At 41.7% G+C, this 17,824-nt stretch overlaps 1 protein-coding gene across 4 annotated transcripts in view; it reads left to right on the forward strand.

Moving 5' to 3' along the window:
• MICU1 (mitochondrial calcium uptake 1) overlaps positions 1-17,824 on the forward strand; it is a 257,449-nt gene that overhangs the window by 191,462 nt on the left and 48,163 nt on the right. For all 4 annotated transcript variants that reach the window (XM_054503610.2, XM_063670503.1, XM_063670501.1 and 1 more), the window contains one exon: positions 9,710-9,847. In XM_054503610.2, the coding sequence (XP_054359585.1) occupies positions 9,710-9,847 (138 nt within the window). The remainder of the gene's footprint in view (positions 1-9,709; positions 9,848-17,824) is intronic.

Consider the following 17,824-nt stretch of genomic DNA (forward strand, 5'->3'; position numbering starts at 1 on the left):
CTACTTGGGAGGCTGAGGCAGGAGAATCACTTGAACCCGGGAGGTGGAGGTTGCAGTGAGCCGAGATCGCGTCACTGCACTCCATCCCGGGCAAGACTCCGTCTCAAAAAAAAACATAAAGGAAGAAAAAGATCCACACATTTGCCTACAATAAATATTTTAAATTTCCACACATAAAACAGACGTAAACAAAATTAACATATGGGCAAACTGAGTGATATGGTTTGGATTTTCGTCCCCTACAAATCTCGTGTTGAAATGTGACCCCCCCAATGTTGGAGGCTGTGCCTAGTGGAGGTGTTTGGGTCGTGGGAGTGGATCCCTCATGAATGGCCTGGTGCTGTCCCCATAGTAATGAATGAGTTCTTGCTCTCGTTCACATGAGAGCTGGTTTTTTAAAACAGCCTGGAACCTTCCCCTTCTCTTTTCCTCTTTACTCTCGCCATGTGATATGCCTGCTCCCACTTCAACTTCCACCATGCCTGTTAGCTCCCTGAAGCCTTCACCAGAAGCAGAGGCTGGCACCATGCTTCCCCTACAGCCTGCAGAACCAAAATAAACCTCTTTTCTTTATGAATTACCCAGCTTCAGGTATTCCTTTATAGCAACGCAAATGGACTAATACACTGGGCAAAAAAATTGGCAGGCATGGTGGCTCATGCCTGTAATCCCAGCACACTGGGAGGCCAAAGTGGGAGGATCACTTGAGGCCAGGAGTTTGAGACCATCCTGGGCAACAGAGGAAAACCCCAACTCTACAAAAAGAAAATTTAGTTTTTATTTGTATTAAATTTTTTAGAAACATAGCTGGGCATGGTGGCACATGCCTGTAATCCTAGCTACTCAGGGGGCTGAGGTGGGAGGATTGCTTGAGGCCAGGAAGTTGAGGCTGCAGTAAGCGTTGATCAAACCACTGTGCTGCAGCCTGGGTGACAGAGTGAGACCCTGCCTCAAATTAAAAAAAAAAAAAAAAGCAATACATTAACAAAAAGCAAATATTTTTAATCTTAAGCTAATGAGACAAGTATCAGCATTGCTATTTTTAAAAATAGACAACATAAAAAATTCACAGAGGAAGAAATATAAATGACCACTACATATGTTAGAAAAATGGTCAACCTAGTAATCAAAGAAATACTAATTAAAATGAGTTGTCACTTTTCCTCTAGCAAAGTTTTTTTATTATGTTTGATTTTGTTAAGGATACTAAGAAATGCATATTCTCATACATACTAGTGGGATTGCAAATTGATACATCTTTCTGGAAATTAATTTGGCAGACTACATTGGGAGCATTAAATAGTTTATCTCTACCATTTTTAGACCGAAGAGACTGGCAATAAATAAAAACTGACAATACCAAGTGCTGGTGATGATGCAAAGCAGTGAGCACTCTTATACATAGCTGATAAAAAGTGTTGGTGTGATTATTTTGCAAAATGATTGGGCATTATCTTGAAAAGCCAGCAGTTCCACTTCCAGATATATACCCTAGTCTCAGAACTCTTTTTCTTCTTTCATCAGCACAGTTATCTAAGAATGTTCATAACAGCATTGTTCCTAATAGCAAAAAGCTGACAATAATTGAGATGTCCAGTTATAGGAAAGCTGATACGTAGATAGTGGTAGAAGCTGGGCACGATGGCTTACCCCTGTTATCCCAGCACTTTGTGAGGCCAAGGTGGGAGGATCACTTGAGGCCAGGAGTTCGAGACCAGCCTGGGCAAGATGGTGAAACCCCGTCTCTACCAAAAATGCAAAAATTAGCTGGCGTGGTGGTGCTCACCTACAATCCCTGCTACTCAGGAGGCTGAGGCATGAGAATCACTTGAACCCGGGAGGCAGAGGTTGCAGCGAGCCAAGATCACACCACTGCACTCCAGCCTGGGTGACAGACCAAGACTCTATCTCAAAAAACAGATAGATAGATAGATAGATAGATAGATAGATAGATAGATAGATAGACAGACAGACACAGACAGAGGTATATTCAAAGCAGTAGAAATCTGTAACAGTAAAAATGAAAGAAGCACAGTTAAATGTTGTAACATGTAGGAATCCTTGAAATATAATGTGGATTAAAAAAACAAATTGCAAAAGAATATATCCACTGTGATACCATTTTATAAAGTTAGGAAGCAAGCAAAAGTAAACAATATATTGTTTAGGAATACAAGCTTTTGTTTTAAACTATTGAAAATAATAGGCCAGGCGCGGTGGCTCACGCCTGTAATCCCAGCACTTTGGGAGGCTGAGGCTGGCGGATCACCTGAGGTCAGGAGTTCGTGACCAGCCTGCCAATGGAGTGAAACTGCGTCTCTACTAAAAATACAAAAATTAGCCAGGCATGGTGGCGCATGCCTGTAGTCCCAGCTACTCAGGAGTCTGAGGCAGGAGAATTGCTTGAACCTGGAAGGTGGAGGTTGCAGTGAGCCAAGATCACGCCATTGCACTCCAGCCTGGGCAACAGAGCGAGACTCTATCTAAAAAATAATAATAATATTAATAATGTACTAGAAAAGGGAGGCAGGGCATGGGCTTCAAATGGAGTGCTGATGCTTCCTTTCTCAGGGTAAGTGGGAGGCTCGTGGTGTTTGTTTTATTATGCTTCATAACTTGTCTGTTATATGTATTATTATGTATATGTCAAATATTCCACAATAAAATTTTAAAGATCCCATAATTTATATTTCAAAATTTTGTTTCTAGGGATCAATTCCTAAAATAATGATGAAAAATTAAGTTCAGCAAAAGTTTATCAGAGTGGTATTTATCATAGACAAAAAATGAAACAGCCTAGATGTCCAATACCATTTTTTTAAATCTTGCCTTTTTCAAGAAGGGATTTCAGAAAGTCATAAAAAGTACAGGCAGTGAGATAAAAGTAAAAACTTGCTGAAAAATTAAAGTTAAAAGGAAGAAGAAAGTAAAAGAAAGCCTAACTTTCTTTTAAGAAAAGTTAAGTAAGGTTAGTATGAAAAATGTAAGTCATAATGTCTCCTATTCTAGAAGAGACCCACAAATTTGACTATAAACTTTCCAGTAACCAGGATAAAAACATGATTCATGTTGACTTTAAAATAAGAACATATCAACTGTTCTGATACTGAGACCAGAGAGAAATTTCTCTCCACATTAATTGTGTGGGCAAGTTATTTCACTTTTCTCTGTTTATGAAATAGAATAATACTATTACCTATTATACAACATTGCGAGAATTAACAAAGGTTAGTTCCTAGGATGGCACCTGGCAAGTATAAGCACTCAGATATGTTACTGATTAGCCAAAATGAATGGCATTCTCAAGACTATCCTTATAGAAATCAGTATCATGGAGGTAGATATTAAGAGATAAACGTAGAGATATTCCTTGCCTTAGATAGGAAACCCTCCCAACAATAGGACAGAAGTGTTGTGAATTTTCTGGTGTTTTGTCTGTGTTCATTCGATACATGTTTATTGAGCTCTTTCTTTATGCCAGGTTTTCTGTTTTATAATTATGGCCAGGGTACAGGTTATTAAGTTGGTGTTCTGCTTCAAGCAACTCTAAGTAGTTTAATCTTGAAGTCATTCTAATGTGTTGAATAATAAATAAAATTAATTGCTACATTTATTGAATTTTTTTTCTTTTTTTTTTGAGGCAGGATCTCGCTCTGTCACCCAGGCTGGAGTGCAGTGGCACGATCTTGGCTCACTGCAACCTCCACCTCCCAGGTTCAATTGATTCCCTTGCCTCAGCCTCCCAAGTAGCTGGGATTACAGGCACACACCACCAGACCCGGCTAATTTTTATATTTTCAGTAGAGACAGGGTTTTACCATGTTGGCCAGGCTGGTCTCAAACTCTTGACCTCAAGTGATCCTCCCACCTCGGCCTCCCAAAGTGCCAGGATTACAGGTGTGAGCCACTGCACCCAGCCCATTTATTGAATGTTAACTGGGCCTCAAACTCTGTACTAATTTCTTTACATATATTATCCCATTTAATCCTTACAACAACACTTTGAGGTCACGAATATTATCTCTATTTTTTGGTAAGAAGATTTGAACCCTCGGAACGGGTAAGCCACTTCCTCGAAGTCACAGCCAGCAAGTATGGGTTGAGGCCAGAATTTGGATCCAGGCCTTCCTGATTGTAAAGTCCATATTCTTAGTCATTTTAGTATATTACCTTCTGTGGAATGAAACCAAAACATATCAAACCTTGAAACCTTTTGTTCCAAATCTAAAATATTTTTCCCTGACACCCTCAGTCAAATATTTCCTGATTGTTATTATCTTGTAATAAATTCATGCATTAATCTTATTATCTTCGTGGTTTTGGCTGTCAGGCTGGAGGGTTAACCTTTCCCTGGTCTGACTGTTCTGATTGGTACTCATCATTTAGTCAGTTGTTTTGATCACCAACCTGAAATTTTTTCTTAACAACCAGCTTTAAATGGAAGGAGGCCAGGTACAGTGGCTCACGCCTGTAATCCCAACACTTGAGGCCGAGGCGGGTGGATCACCTGACGTCAGGAGTTCAAGACCAGCCTGGCCAACTTGGTGAAACCCCATCTCTACCAAAAATATAAAAAATTAACCAGGCATGGTGGTGAGCGCCTGTAATCCCAGCCCACTCGGGAGGCTTAGGCAGGAGAATTGCTTGAACCTGGGAGGCAGAGGTTGCAGTGGAGATCGCGCCATTGCACTCCATCCTGGGCAACAAGAGCAAAACTCCATCTCAAAAATAAAATAAAATGGAAGGAATGTTTGGATTGGAAGTAGAAAGCTCTAGCAGTTGAGTTTGGTAATCTATAATCTTATGGGCCAAGACTCTAATGACTTGTTTTGGCCCCTGCTGAGGGCACTAAACTGTGTTGCCTCTGTTCCAGATTGTGAACCTTCTTCCTCAGTTTGCCAGCTAGTCAAAAGACAACCTTGTTAGTGTTTGCAATAAGGCTGCCTCTTTAAAGATTAAGAAAATTCAGACTCCTGGCAGTCTGACCTGGGCTCTTGAGTGTCCCTTGTCAATTGCAGTAACATAGATTTCAATTCAAACTATGAAATGTGTATGTCATGCTCACTGGGTAGGTTTACAGTTAAGAACTTTGCCTGTAATCATTTTCCTTTAGATGGGCATAACACAGTTATTCTGAGACTCCTGATAGTAGCGGCAGTGGCATGGTTAGGACCTCAAAAGCCACATACTATCAGATTCAAAAATACAGATGTGTTCAGCTCAGCGGCTTGAGATCACTATGCAGTCTTGCATTGCACTGTTCAGAAGCCTATCAAGAAATTTATCGTTCATATATATATATATATATATATATATATATATATATATATATAAGAGATGGGGTCTATGATGCTGAAGCTGGTCTTGAACTCCTGGGCTCAAGCGATCCACCCATGTCAGCCTCCCAAAGTGCTCGGATTACAGGCATGAGCCACTACACCTGGTCCCCAAAATTTATCATTCTGAAAACTTGTATGAGGAGAGGATTTACTCTGGGGAATGGACAGAGTCTCTTGAAAGATAACCGTATGAAAGAGAAGAAGGCTGAAGTTTACATTTGTTGGATACATTAACGTCAAAAGTCTTCAATAAATGAAGACCCACTTGCAGATACTGATTTCTTTTTCCTTTTACTATGCTTCTAACCTTACTTTTGGCCTTTGTTCATAATATATGTTTTCTTCCTTTCCTGGCTTCCCATTCTTAAGTCATTTCATCTAGATACGTGTAGACCATCTGTCCTTCCAAAATGATAAGGGACAGGGGTGGGAACAAGAGGCGCAGTGTGAACAGAAAGCCAGGAAAAACCTTGCAGTTTTTTGGCTCCTCTTTGCCTACCCTGCAGCTCCCTGGGGAACAGCAGGGAAACAACAGCTTGTATCCATTTGAGAAAGTGGCAATGGCTGCAGAAGGGGAAATGTGAGGCTGTTAAGCTCTCTTCCTAGACACGGAAAAACAATGCACATGGTGGGTAGCGTGCTGGAATACTCACATGCTGTGCCTCGGAATCAAGCACAGTGGAGGCTTTCAATTTTCATTGAAGTAGAACATCAGAGGTTCCAACATTAGTGGAAAATAGGTTGGGTGAAGTAAAATATAAGCCTGTAATTTGAATTCCTTCCAAATATGCAATTAGAACTTTTCTACATTATGATAATTTTGTAATAACCTGTGTCTTTCCTCAAAAGATCCTCCCACAACCTTGGGGATTGATTACACGTATATGGCACTCCAGGAGTGCACCCACAGGATTGTCCCAGCTTAAGATAGCGGTGGAGTATCCCTTATCCAAAGTGCTTGGGACCAGCAGTGTTTCAGATTTTGGAACATTTGTGTTACACTTACTGGTTGAGCATCACTAATCCAAAATTCAGGCCGGGTGCTGTGGCTCACGCCTGTAATCCCAGCACTTTGGGAGGCCTGAGGTGGGCAGATAGCTTGAGCTCAAGGGTTTGAGAACAGCCCAGGCAACATAGGGTACCCCCATCTCTACAAAAATACAAAAATTAGCCAGGCGTGGTGGTGCACGCCTATAGTCCCAGCTACTCAGAAGGCTAAGATGGGAAGATCACTTGAGCCCAGGAGGTCGTGGCTGCAGTGAGCCATGATTGTGCCACTGCACTCCAGCCTGGGTGACAGTGCAAGACCCTGTCTGAAAAAAAATAAAAAAATCCAGAATGCTCCAATAAGCATTTCCTTTTTGCATGATCTTTGAGCAACGTGTTGGTGCTCAAGAAATTTTGCATTTTGGGCCAGGTGCAGTGGCTCACGCCTGTAATCTCAGCACTTTGGGAGGCCAAGGCAGGCGGATCACCTGAGGTCAGGAGTTTGAGACCAGCCTGGCCAACATATAGTGAAACCTTGTCTCTACTAAAACTACAAAAATTATCTGGGCATGGTGGCACATGCCTGTAGTCCCAGCTACTTGGGAAGCTGACACAGGAGAATCACTTGAACCCGGAAGGCGGAAGTTGTAGGGAGCCAAGATCATGCCACTGCACTCCAGCCTGGACAACAACAACAAAAAAAGTTGCTCAACAACAACTAAAAAAGTTTTGGATTTTGATGCATTTCAGATTTGGGGTTTTTGGATTAGCAATGCTTAACCCTGCATACACTTGACCCCTGCAGCCACATGATGTCTAGCTATTGCCCTTGAAAATTTAACCCTAATGAAGGTCCTTGAGATACTACCTTCAAAGTTCCCTAGCCTTAGCATAGTGGTCTTCATTTAATAAATTTTGAACAAATAGGACATTAGTTCAAGTCTGTTTCCATTAGCAGTTTTGCGTGTAAAGAAAAACAGCTCTCCATGGCTCCCTCCAGCCATGTTTAAGACCTCAGAAATAAGGGGGGTCCTGCCTCAGAAGAGCCTAAAAACCTAAAAGAAGAGGTGCTGCCCAAAATCAAATTACAGAGCTGAAGTAGTAAGCTTCGAAGTGGCCATACGGCTTGGACAAGCAGAAGTTGATTGTTTTTAAGCCCTTTCAGATTCCAGTCACTTAAAAATAATCATAATAGAGCCCATTACCAAAAGACAAGTCTGGGTTTTCAAAGAACATTAGTAAAAATGCTAATCTGAGCATTGGAATTGTTGCTTGGGCATCTGCACTGGAAATTGACCTTACTGTCTGAAACAAAACAGAGGTGAGGCCTTGCGCCCCTATGGAGAACAGAGAATAAAGGCCTTTTGTAATCCTTGAGCAAGCTGCAGCTGCTGCCAGTGTTAAAAACAAGAAACTTTTCAACCATGAATCTATCTGGTGAGATAAAGCTGAAAATTCATCTAATTCCAACATATGGGATTGCCCCACAGCTGTGAAATCTCCCAGATAAGGGTAGAATGAACACTCTAAATCATTAAAGTCGGCCCTGGAGAGCAGAGAGCACAGCCTTGTTTCACATGCCTTGAAGAAGCCCATAGGTGAACTTTTACCCACGTTTCAGATTTCACTGAAAATCTGATTTAAACATTGCAAAAAGTATGCCCATTTAGAAAATTTTGTCAGTCCTCCACTTTGTTTCAGGATAGTAAATTGAGTCATAAATCACACTTAAATTGAATCCTGAAAACATTTGGTATTGTGAAAAATTTATCAGCTCTATAGAATGATGGTGTGACAAACATCAAATATTGAGTGGCAGTGTTGAAAAAGAGGCTTTCACCTAATATTGATGATGTTGATTTCTTTGGAGATAGTTTTGTGTCTCATTTAAATGTGACTAAGCCCCATGGCTGTATAAGTTTATCCAAAACAACACAGTGCTATTCTACAGGAAGCGAATGTACTACTGCTCAGAAGTAGGAAATGGTGTGGTGTTGAGAAATAGTCTTTGGACCCAAATAGGGCTGAGTTCAAATCCCAGCTCTGTCACATGTAGCTGCATGTTACCTCAGTTTTCTCATCTGCAGAGTGGAGCTAATAGTAGCTCCTCCGTAGGCTGTTATAGTGACTATATGAGGCCAGGCACAGTGACTCACACCTGTAATCCCAGCACTTTAGGAGGCCAAGGCAGGCAGATTGCTTGATCCCAGAAGTTCGAGACCAGCCTGGCAACATAGCAAGACCCCCATCTCTATTTACAAAAAAAAAAGTAATTAAAAAAAAGAACATATCAGTGAAGTACCTGGCCCATAGTACATACTCAGTAAATGGTCACTGTTAGGCCAGGCATGGTGGTTCGTGCCTGTAATCCCAGCACTTTGGGAGGCCGAGGCCAGTGGATTACCTGAGGTCAGGAGTTCAAGACCAGCCTGGCCAACATGGTGAAACCCTATCTCTCCTAAAAATCCAAAAATTAGCCAGGCGTGGTGGTGCATGCCTGTAATCCCAGCTACTCGGGAGGCTGAGACAGGAGAATTGCTTGAACCTGGGAGGTAGAGGTTGCAGTGAGCCAAGATCGCACCATTGCACTCCAGCCTGGGTGATGAGTGAAACTCCGTCTTTAAAAAAAAAAAAGGGAAAAAAAATGGTCACTGTTATAGGTTGATACAAAAGTAATTGTATTAAAATACAGTTCTATGTCTTGCTCATTGACACAGTCCCACTACTGAGGAAACAAATTTAGATCTCTGTCAACTTACTGAGCTAGCTGAAGAAATGAGAGCTGAAAGAGAAATTCACTCTTAATTTTCTTATTTTGTGTGTCATGTGTAAGTCCTATCTCTATCAATGTTCTAACATTTCGTTGCTATTTTGGGGAAACTTGAAAATATATTACTCTTCTTTAAAATTATGCTCTCAGACCTTTATGAATTTTTTAGAAGAGTAATCAATATTATTATCTTTAAAGCAAAATTAGGGATGCTTCCGTTCACAAGATATCAGGATATCAGGACATTGCTGAGTCTGGGTCTGATCAGTAAATGTTATCAATCTGTTCCATTAACCATAAACATCTAGAGGCTAGGAATACCTAACTTCCTGGGAATGCAGCCCAGCAAGTCCCAGCCTCATCTTTCCTAGACCTTACTCAAGATGCTGTTGCTCTGGTTTGACTGTCTCTGATAATAGTAAGTGGCAGATCTGGGATAAGAACCTAGATCTTCTGTTTCTTAGTTTTTGCAGATCTTACTGAGAATTGTACCTCAAAAATATAGTCCCAGTCATCAGCTATTTTCTGCCATCAAACACAGCTGATCATTCCATGTTCCACATCAAAATACTTTCCATTGACCCCAGGAACACTCCTTCTGTTTCCCTCCTAGTTTGAACGCCATGACCCTGTGGATGGGAGAATTACTGAGAGGCAGTTTGGTGGCATGCTACTTGCCTACAGTGGGGTGCAGTCCAAGAAGCTGACCGCCATGCAGAGGCAGCTCAAGAAGCACTTCAAAGAAGGAAAGGTAGGTAGCTTTGGCTGGAAGAAGAAAAGAAACCGTGGGAATATATGGTTATTATTTAATATGAAGGTATTAACATAATGATGAGAGTATTTCATGAACCAATGATTACACCTAATTCATTTCTGGTACCTGAGGCCCAAAGGGAGAAAAGATAAGCAATGGGTGAGGACGAGGAGAGCATCCAGAGTCACCCCAGGTTTCTTGTTCAGGAAAGGGCAGCACCAACTGAGATTGAGAATTTTAAAGGAGAGACTGGTTTAGAAGGGAAAATAAAGAATTCAGTCATGGACATCTTAAATTTAAGATGCCTGTGGACTGTCCGAGTAGAGATGGTCAGCAAGCAGTTGCATATTCACATTACCTTAGAGGTCTGTGATAGATTTAGGAATCATCAACACATGTTAGAATTACAACCATAAGAACCGATGAGATTACCCAAGGAGGGTATTTTACAGAAAAGAACTATGGGCCAAGGACAGAATCCAATGGGACACAAACATTTAAGCAGCTCAGGAAGCAAATCTAGAAGAAATGGTTAGAGAATACCTAAAGAAGCCGAGTGCAGTGGCTCACACCTGTAATCCCAACACTTTGGGAGGCCGAGGCAGGTGGATCACTTGAGGTCAGGAGTTCAAGACCAGCCTGGCCAACATAGTGAAACCCCATCTCTACTAAAAATACAAAAATTAGCTGGACATGGTGGCGCGTGCTTATAATCCCAGCTACTCGGAGGCTGAGGCATAAGAATCACTTGAAACCGAGAGGCAGAGGTTGCAGTGAGCCAAGATTATGCCACTGCACTCCAGCCTGGGCAACAGAGTGAGACTCCATCTCAAAAAAAAAAAAAAAAAAAAAAGAATACCTAAAGAGAGTAGTGAAATCAAAGCCAAGGAAATAGAGGGTTCAAGAACTGAGGGGTCTGCCGTGTCACATATAACAGCGAGGATCCAGTAAGCTAAAGGTGGTAACCTCCATTGGTTTTGGTGAAATGGCAATAATTGGTGACCTTTGAGAGGGCTGTTTCATTAGAGTGGTCTAGTTGGAAGGCATATTTGATGAAAAGTACAGAGAAATTAGAGAGGTGGAAGAGGAGGCTCTGGAAAGTGGGAAATCACATAGGCAAATTCCAAGGCAGTGTATTAGCCTGCTGGGGCTACTGTAACAACATACCACAGACTGGGTGGCTTTAACAAGAAAAATTTATTTTCTCGCATTCCTGGAGGATAGAATCCTGTGATTAAGGTGCCAGCTGATTTGGTTTCTGATAAGAGCTCTCCTCCTGCCTTGCAGGTAGCTGCCTTTTCAATGTGTCCTCACACAGGCTTTCCTCAGTGTGTGTACATGAAGAGAGGGAGAAGTCTCTTTGTGTTTCTTCTTATAAGAACACTAATCCTAGCAGATTAGGGCCCCACCCTTGTGACCTCATTTAGCCTTGTTATTTCCTCTAAGGCCCCATCTCCAAATACAACCACATTGGGCACGGTAGGGGTTAGGGAGGGCTTCAACATATGAATGGGGTAGGGGGTGAGGTCAGTCCATAACAAGCAGGAAAAACAAACCTGGCATGTGTGAAGAACTGAAAAGGGACTAGTTTGTATAGAAGGTTCTGAGCAAAAAGGAGAGTGGCCTGAGCTGAGCTCAGAGAGGAATATGAGGAACAGAACATGCAAGACTTCATAGGAATGGAGGGAGTTTGGAGTTTACTCACAGTGCAATGGAACGCCATTAAATAGTTGTGAGTAGTGAAATGACATAGTTGTATCTACGTTTAAAGAGACAACTCTGGCTGTTTTATGGAAGATAGTTTGGAGAAGAGCAAGCATAGAAACAAAAAGACTGATAATAAGGCTATTAGAATTTAGGAGATGAGTTAGAGTTTTTTTAGCAGCCTTGAGGTTGGAGACCATGGATTTGTGTAACACTAGCAACACTGCTCTCTGGTACCCTTCAACACCAGCTGCCCCTGGTACAAGGAAAGAAAAGATGGTGGCTGTGCACGGTGGCTCACGCCTGTAATCCTAACACTTTGGGAGGTCAAGACACGCAGATCACCTGAGGTCAGGAGTTCAAGACCAGCCTGGCCAACATGGCAAAACCACGTCTCTACTAAAAATACAAAAATTAACCAGGCGTGGTGGTGGGCGCCTATAATCCCAGCTACTCAGGAGGCTGAGGCAGGAGAATCGCTTGAACCCAGGGAAGTGGGGGTGCAGAGGGAGGCGGAGGTTGCAGTGAACCAAGATCGCACCACTTCACTCCAGCCTGGGAGAAAGAACGAAACTCTATCTCGAAAAAAAGATAAAGAAAAAAAGAAAGAAAGAAAAGATGATAGGACTGAATCAGCATCTGAGAGTGAGATGAACAAACGGAAGCAGAGACCAGTTAAAAGGTCAGGCCTCATCGGGCATGGTGGCACATACCTGTAATCCCAGCACTTTGGGAGGCCGAGGCAGGAGAATCAAAGTTCAAGACTTGCCACAATGTAAGACGTGTGTTTTCTTTTTATTTTTCTTTTCTTTTTATTATTATTATTATTATTTTTTTTTTTTTTTTTTTTTTTAGACGGAGTTTCGGTCTTGTTGCTCAGGCTGGAATGCAATGGCGTGATCTCGGCTCGTCGCAGCCTCTGCCTCCTGGGTTCAAGTGATTCTCCTGCCCAGGAGTTCAAGACCAGCTTGGGCAAAGTGGCGAAACCTTGTCTCCACAAAAAATACAAAAACTAGCCAGGCATGGTGGCACGTGCCTGTAGTCGCAGCTACTCAGGAGACTGAGGTGGGAGGATCACCTGAGCCTGGGGAGGTTGAAGCTGCAGTTAGCTATGATCATGCTACTGTACTCCAGCCAGGGTGACAGAGTGAGACCTTGTCTTAAAAAAAAAAAAAAAAAATCCAGGCCTCTAAGAGAACACACACACACAAACACACAAAGCAATGCTAAGGCTAGAACCCAGATTTTCTCATTCCCAGCCCAGTACTCTTCCCACTGAACAATGGCTACCATCTGACCATGACCAAGAATCTAACCTGGCACTAAAAATGTTCCATGAGAGATTTCCAAGTGTATCAGTCCATTCTCATGCTGCTAATAAAGACATACCGAGACTGGTAATGTATAAAGGAAAGAGGTTTGATTTCACAGTTCTACATGACTGGGGAGGCCTCACAATCATGGTGGAAGGCAAAGGAAAAGAAAAGACATGTCTTATGGCTGGGTGCAGTGGCTCACGCCTGTAATCCCAGCACTTTGGGAGGCTGAGGCGGGCAAATCACCTGAGGTTGGGAGTTGGAGACCAGCCTGACCAACATGGAGAAACCCCCTCTCTACTAAAAATACAAAAAGTTAGCCCGGCGTGGTGGTGCATGCCTGTAATCCTAGCTACTCAGGAGGCTGAGGCAGGAGAATGGCTTGAACCCAGGAGGCAGAGGTTGCGGTGAGCCAAGATCACGCCATTGCACTCCAGTCTGGGCAACAAGAGCAAAACTCCATCTCAAAAAAAAATGAACAGACATGTCTTACGTTGTGGCAGGCAAGAAAGAGAGCATGTGCAGGGGAACTCCTTTTTGTAAAACCATCAGATCTTGTGAGACTTACTGTCAAAAGAACAGCACAGGAAAGGCCTACCCTCATGATTCAATTACCTTCCACCAGGTCCCTTCCACGACACATGGGCATTATGGGAGCTACAATTCGAGATTTGGGTGGGGACACAGCCAAACCATATCACCAAGATAGTGTGGCATGGTAGGCATGAAGATGGAAAACTTGAGACCAACTTCTGCCTCAGAGGTTCCCATAGTCATTAGACAAATCACTTAACCTTACTGGCCTCATGAATTGAGAGGCTTATCCTAGATGCTTGCTGTAAGGGCCCTTCTAGCTTTAAAGATTCAATAATTGAAAATAAGATAGAGGAGTGCTAGTGCTTGTCCCAGTTTTCCTAGTTAGTCTTTGTGCAAGAAATGCTGCATGCATAGCATTGCCCCAACTTGGTGGAAAACCTTTCTTATCAGCCAGACTTTTTCCTCCTTGTCTTGGATATTGAAAAGTTGAAAGGACCTCTGAACCAGGCTGTGGGCTGCAAATGAGGGCAGGCTGGATCTGAGAGGAAGTGTCAGCTTCTCTGAACTCAGTCCAGCCTTTTCCCACAGCAGGTGTTCTCTTGGCTGTGGGGAAAACTCATCATTAGTGGAAAGTGACAGAGAAAAAACATTTATCTCCCATAGAGCACTTCTACACTACCCAATACTTAGCTCATATCTGTTGGAAATCGTAATTTCAAAAAACTGATTACAAATGTATAGGTGGATTTTTTAGCCCCTGTGCTGGAAGAATAGTGTTTACATTCAGACATGCTTGTTTATTTAGACCACGCTTATTTTAAAAGGTTGGTCAGATATTGATTTGACTTTAATTATCTATCATGATAGGTGAATTCATATTTCATTATGAATTTATACTTAAAAGCAATAAGGGGCATTGGAGGCATCTCCCTTGAAGGAATAGAGTATTTGAGCATTGACAGGAGTTAATTTAGGATCTGAAGACCTTGCAAAAGAGCTGTAAAATGAAAGGACAAATTTTGTCAGATGATGAAAATCTGCGGTGTTAAATTACTTTTGGCCCAGAATTTCTAGCCTGTGTTAGCAACGAGATTAAGATTGATTGTCCTCTCATGCTGATTAAATAGCTTGTGAACACAGCAATTAACTAAAGTGAGTGTCAATGAAGGGCCTTTGCTCCTAAGGTTATGAGTCCATCTCTCTAGGACCATTTCCTGTAAAAGGGGAATCACCATCTGCTTTCTAATTGCTTCTTTTATTCCACTTTGGATTTGTTAACATGAAAATATAAGTTTTCATTTGGCTGACATTAATCAGTTTCTGTGTGAGGTTCTGTATCAAGATATCAAACAAGACCTAAGAGATTGAAGGTCCTAGTAGTGGTATTAAATTTTTGCATATAAATTAATGACCATGCAATGTTTCACAGCCATTTTTCTCTTTCTTTCTAACAGCCTTGTTAGATACTGTGTTTTTGAGAATGTAGAGACAGAAAGAGAAGTTAATAACCCATTCAGAGTCTGGTCTAAAATCCAAGGCTTCCTATTCCAGATCTTGTCTTTTCCATAAGAAAGTGCTGTTTCTCCTAATCATACTCTTCCTGTAAAGCAGTGCTTCTCTACAATAAGATCACTTGAGAATTTTTAAGGAATGTGGTTGTTTGGGCCCTCTTCAAATCAATTAAATCAGAGGCTCAGTAGGTGGGTCCAGGCATCAGTGTTTTGAGGTTTTCTTAACCCTCTGCATGAGAAATTCCAGAAGTGTTTCTTAAAGGGTGATATGGTTTGGCTGTGTCCGCACCCAGATCTCATGTTGAATTGTAGTTCCCATAATCCCGATATGTCCTGGGAGGGAATAGGTGGAGATAATTGAATCGGGGCAGTTTCCCCCATCCTGTTCTCATGACAATGAGTTAGTTCTCATGAGATCTGATGCTTTCATAAAAGGCTTCCCCCTTCACCAGGCATTCATTCTTCTTCCTGCTGCCATGTGAAGAAGGATATGTTTGCTTCCCCTTCTGCCATGACTGTAAGTTTCCTGAGGTGTCCCTAGCCCTGCAAAACTGTGAGTCGATTAAACCTCTTTCCTTTATAAATTACGCAGTCTCAGGTACGTCTTTATTAACAGCATAAGAACAGACTAATACAAAGGGTCCCCAGGTAAATCTAATGTGCAGCTAAGCTTGTGAGCCACTGCCCTAGAGATGCAATGCTCCATCAGTGTCTCTAGCTGTTTTATCCCTAAGTAATAGTTTGAAGAACTGGGGAACCTGCCATACTTGACAAAAATTACTCTATTGATGCTTTGAACAACCACCATGTTTTTATTTAACAAAGAGTTTTCTGAGACTTCATAAATGTAATTCACAGTGGTGATCCTCTATGTTTATGAATGCAGAAGCTACTAACTAGTAACTTCTTAAGGATGAAATTGAAAATTATAACTCAGTTCAATGGCAGACATTGCTGTGTGCAAGACACTAAGCCAGGTGCTGTGAAAAAGACCATCCCTTATCCTTACAACTATATATATTTCTTTTTTTTTTTGAGACGGAATCTCGCTCTCTTGTCTAGGCTGGAGTGCAGTGGCCTGATCTTGGCTCACTGCAAGCTCTGCCTTCCGGGTTCATGCCATTCTCCTGCCTCAGCCTCCCGAGTAGCTGGGGCTACAGGTGCCCACTGCCACGCTCGGCTAATTTTTTTGTATTTTTAGTAGAGACAGGATTTCACCATGTCAGCCAGGATGGTCTCAATCTCCTGACCTTGTGATCCACCCGCCTTGGCCTCCCAAAGTGCTGGGATTACAGGCATGAGCCACCACACCCAGCACAACTATATATATTTCTTAAGTCTGTAATAGTCTAGTAAGAGAAAAATATGTATGCAAAGAACTCTATAATTCTATATTCACATTTATATTCAATATTTATTGAGCACCCACTATATGCCAAGCACTCTTCTAAATACTGGGAATGCAGTAGTGAGCACACCAGTGTCTGCCTCATAGAACTTAGCAGTCCTACTGGAACGAAACAGATTTTAAACAAATATAAAGCAAGGCAACTCACTTAGCTTTGAGCTTCTTGAGAGCAGTGCCTTATTCATCTTTGCATGTCCTCTGTATGGTGGCAGTAAATGCTTGTCAAATGCAATGATAAATATGTTGAGTACTCTATTAAAGGTATGAGATCTTTTTGAAGCACTAAGGAGGAAGATTAGAGCCAGCTGAAGAGACCAAGTAAGATTTCTTGGAGGAAGTACAATTTGAACTTGGCCTTAAACGTGGAGTAGGATTTTGACAAGCAGAAGCTTATAAAGACATTTGCTTTTGCTAAGTGTTTCCTGTCGTAGCCCTATCCCCCAACAGCCTTCTGTGTGTATGATTGCTTATTAATTCTGCTACTAGCCATTAAGCAGTTAGTACTTATCAAACAGTTCTAATAAAACTGTTAGATGATTAAGTTTTCATGTCATCTGTGGATAATGTATGTGAGCTCTCCTTTTTCACTTATTCTCAGATATTTGAACCACATTAGTCATCTGTGGAATATCAGATTCTAGAAATTGCTAGCATACCCCTTGAAAACTCATTAACTCCAAATATTAGGTGCCCACCAGTCACTATGTAGTATAGCATGTGAAATGTGGCCATAAAACTAAAAAGACTAGAACTCTACTTTTTTTTGTTATTGTTGTTACTAATTAGCTTTGAAACCTGTACTTCCCCCAAAGGAGTACTAAGCTATGAATTACTGTAGGAGATTTAGTTTTATGAGTTTTCCCTCTATTATTTTCCTGTTTTTTCCCCACAATGAATTTCATTTACATCAACTTTTCCCCTATTCCCTATCCCTCAAGATCCTACACATTCCAGAGAAGACAGCCTACTTCAGAGCTTAGTAGAATAAATTCATTATCACTAGTTCTGTAGTAATGAGCCTGCCAAATTACTAAGGGCTCATGCCTACCACTTACTGAGTACTTTCTGTGTACTAGACATGTTACATATCTTGTCTATCTACCTGCTTGGTAGATACTAGGTAGAATTATCATTTTTCAGATGAAAAATAGTCCTCTGAGCCTTAGTTATTAACCTGAGATCAACACTGTCTTAGGAAGGCAGCACCAGGGTTCAAAGCTTTATTCTTGTTCCAGAGTCCGTAGCCTTCTTACTAATCATCCTGTTTGTCACCACTCCTTATTCTCCATGGTTTAAATAAGCACAAGTTTTTAGGGAAACAAAACCAGTGTTGCCAGATGCCAGCCTAAGATTCTTAGGAAGATAGCTAGAAAGGTTAAGTTATGGAAGCAGATGGTGGAAGACTGTAAATCCCAGGCTAAGAAGTTTGGGGGTTTATCCAATTGACAGTAGGAAATCATGGACATGTTGTGAGCGGAAGGGATGAAGATATGAAGAA

The sequence above is a fragment of the Pongo pygmaeus genome, chromosome 8, assembly GCF_028885625.2.
Source record: "Pongo pygmaeus isolate AG05252 chromosome 8, NHGRI_mPonPyg2-v2.0_pri, whole genome shotgun sequence".
NCBI lineage: Eukaryota > Metazoa > Chordata > Mammalia > Primates > Hominidae > Pongo > Pongo pygmaeus.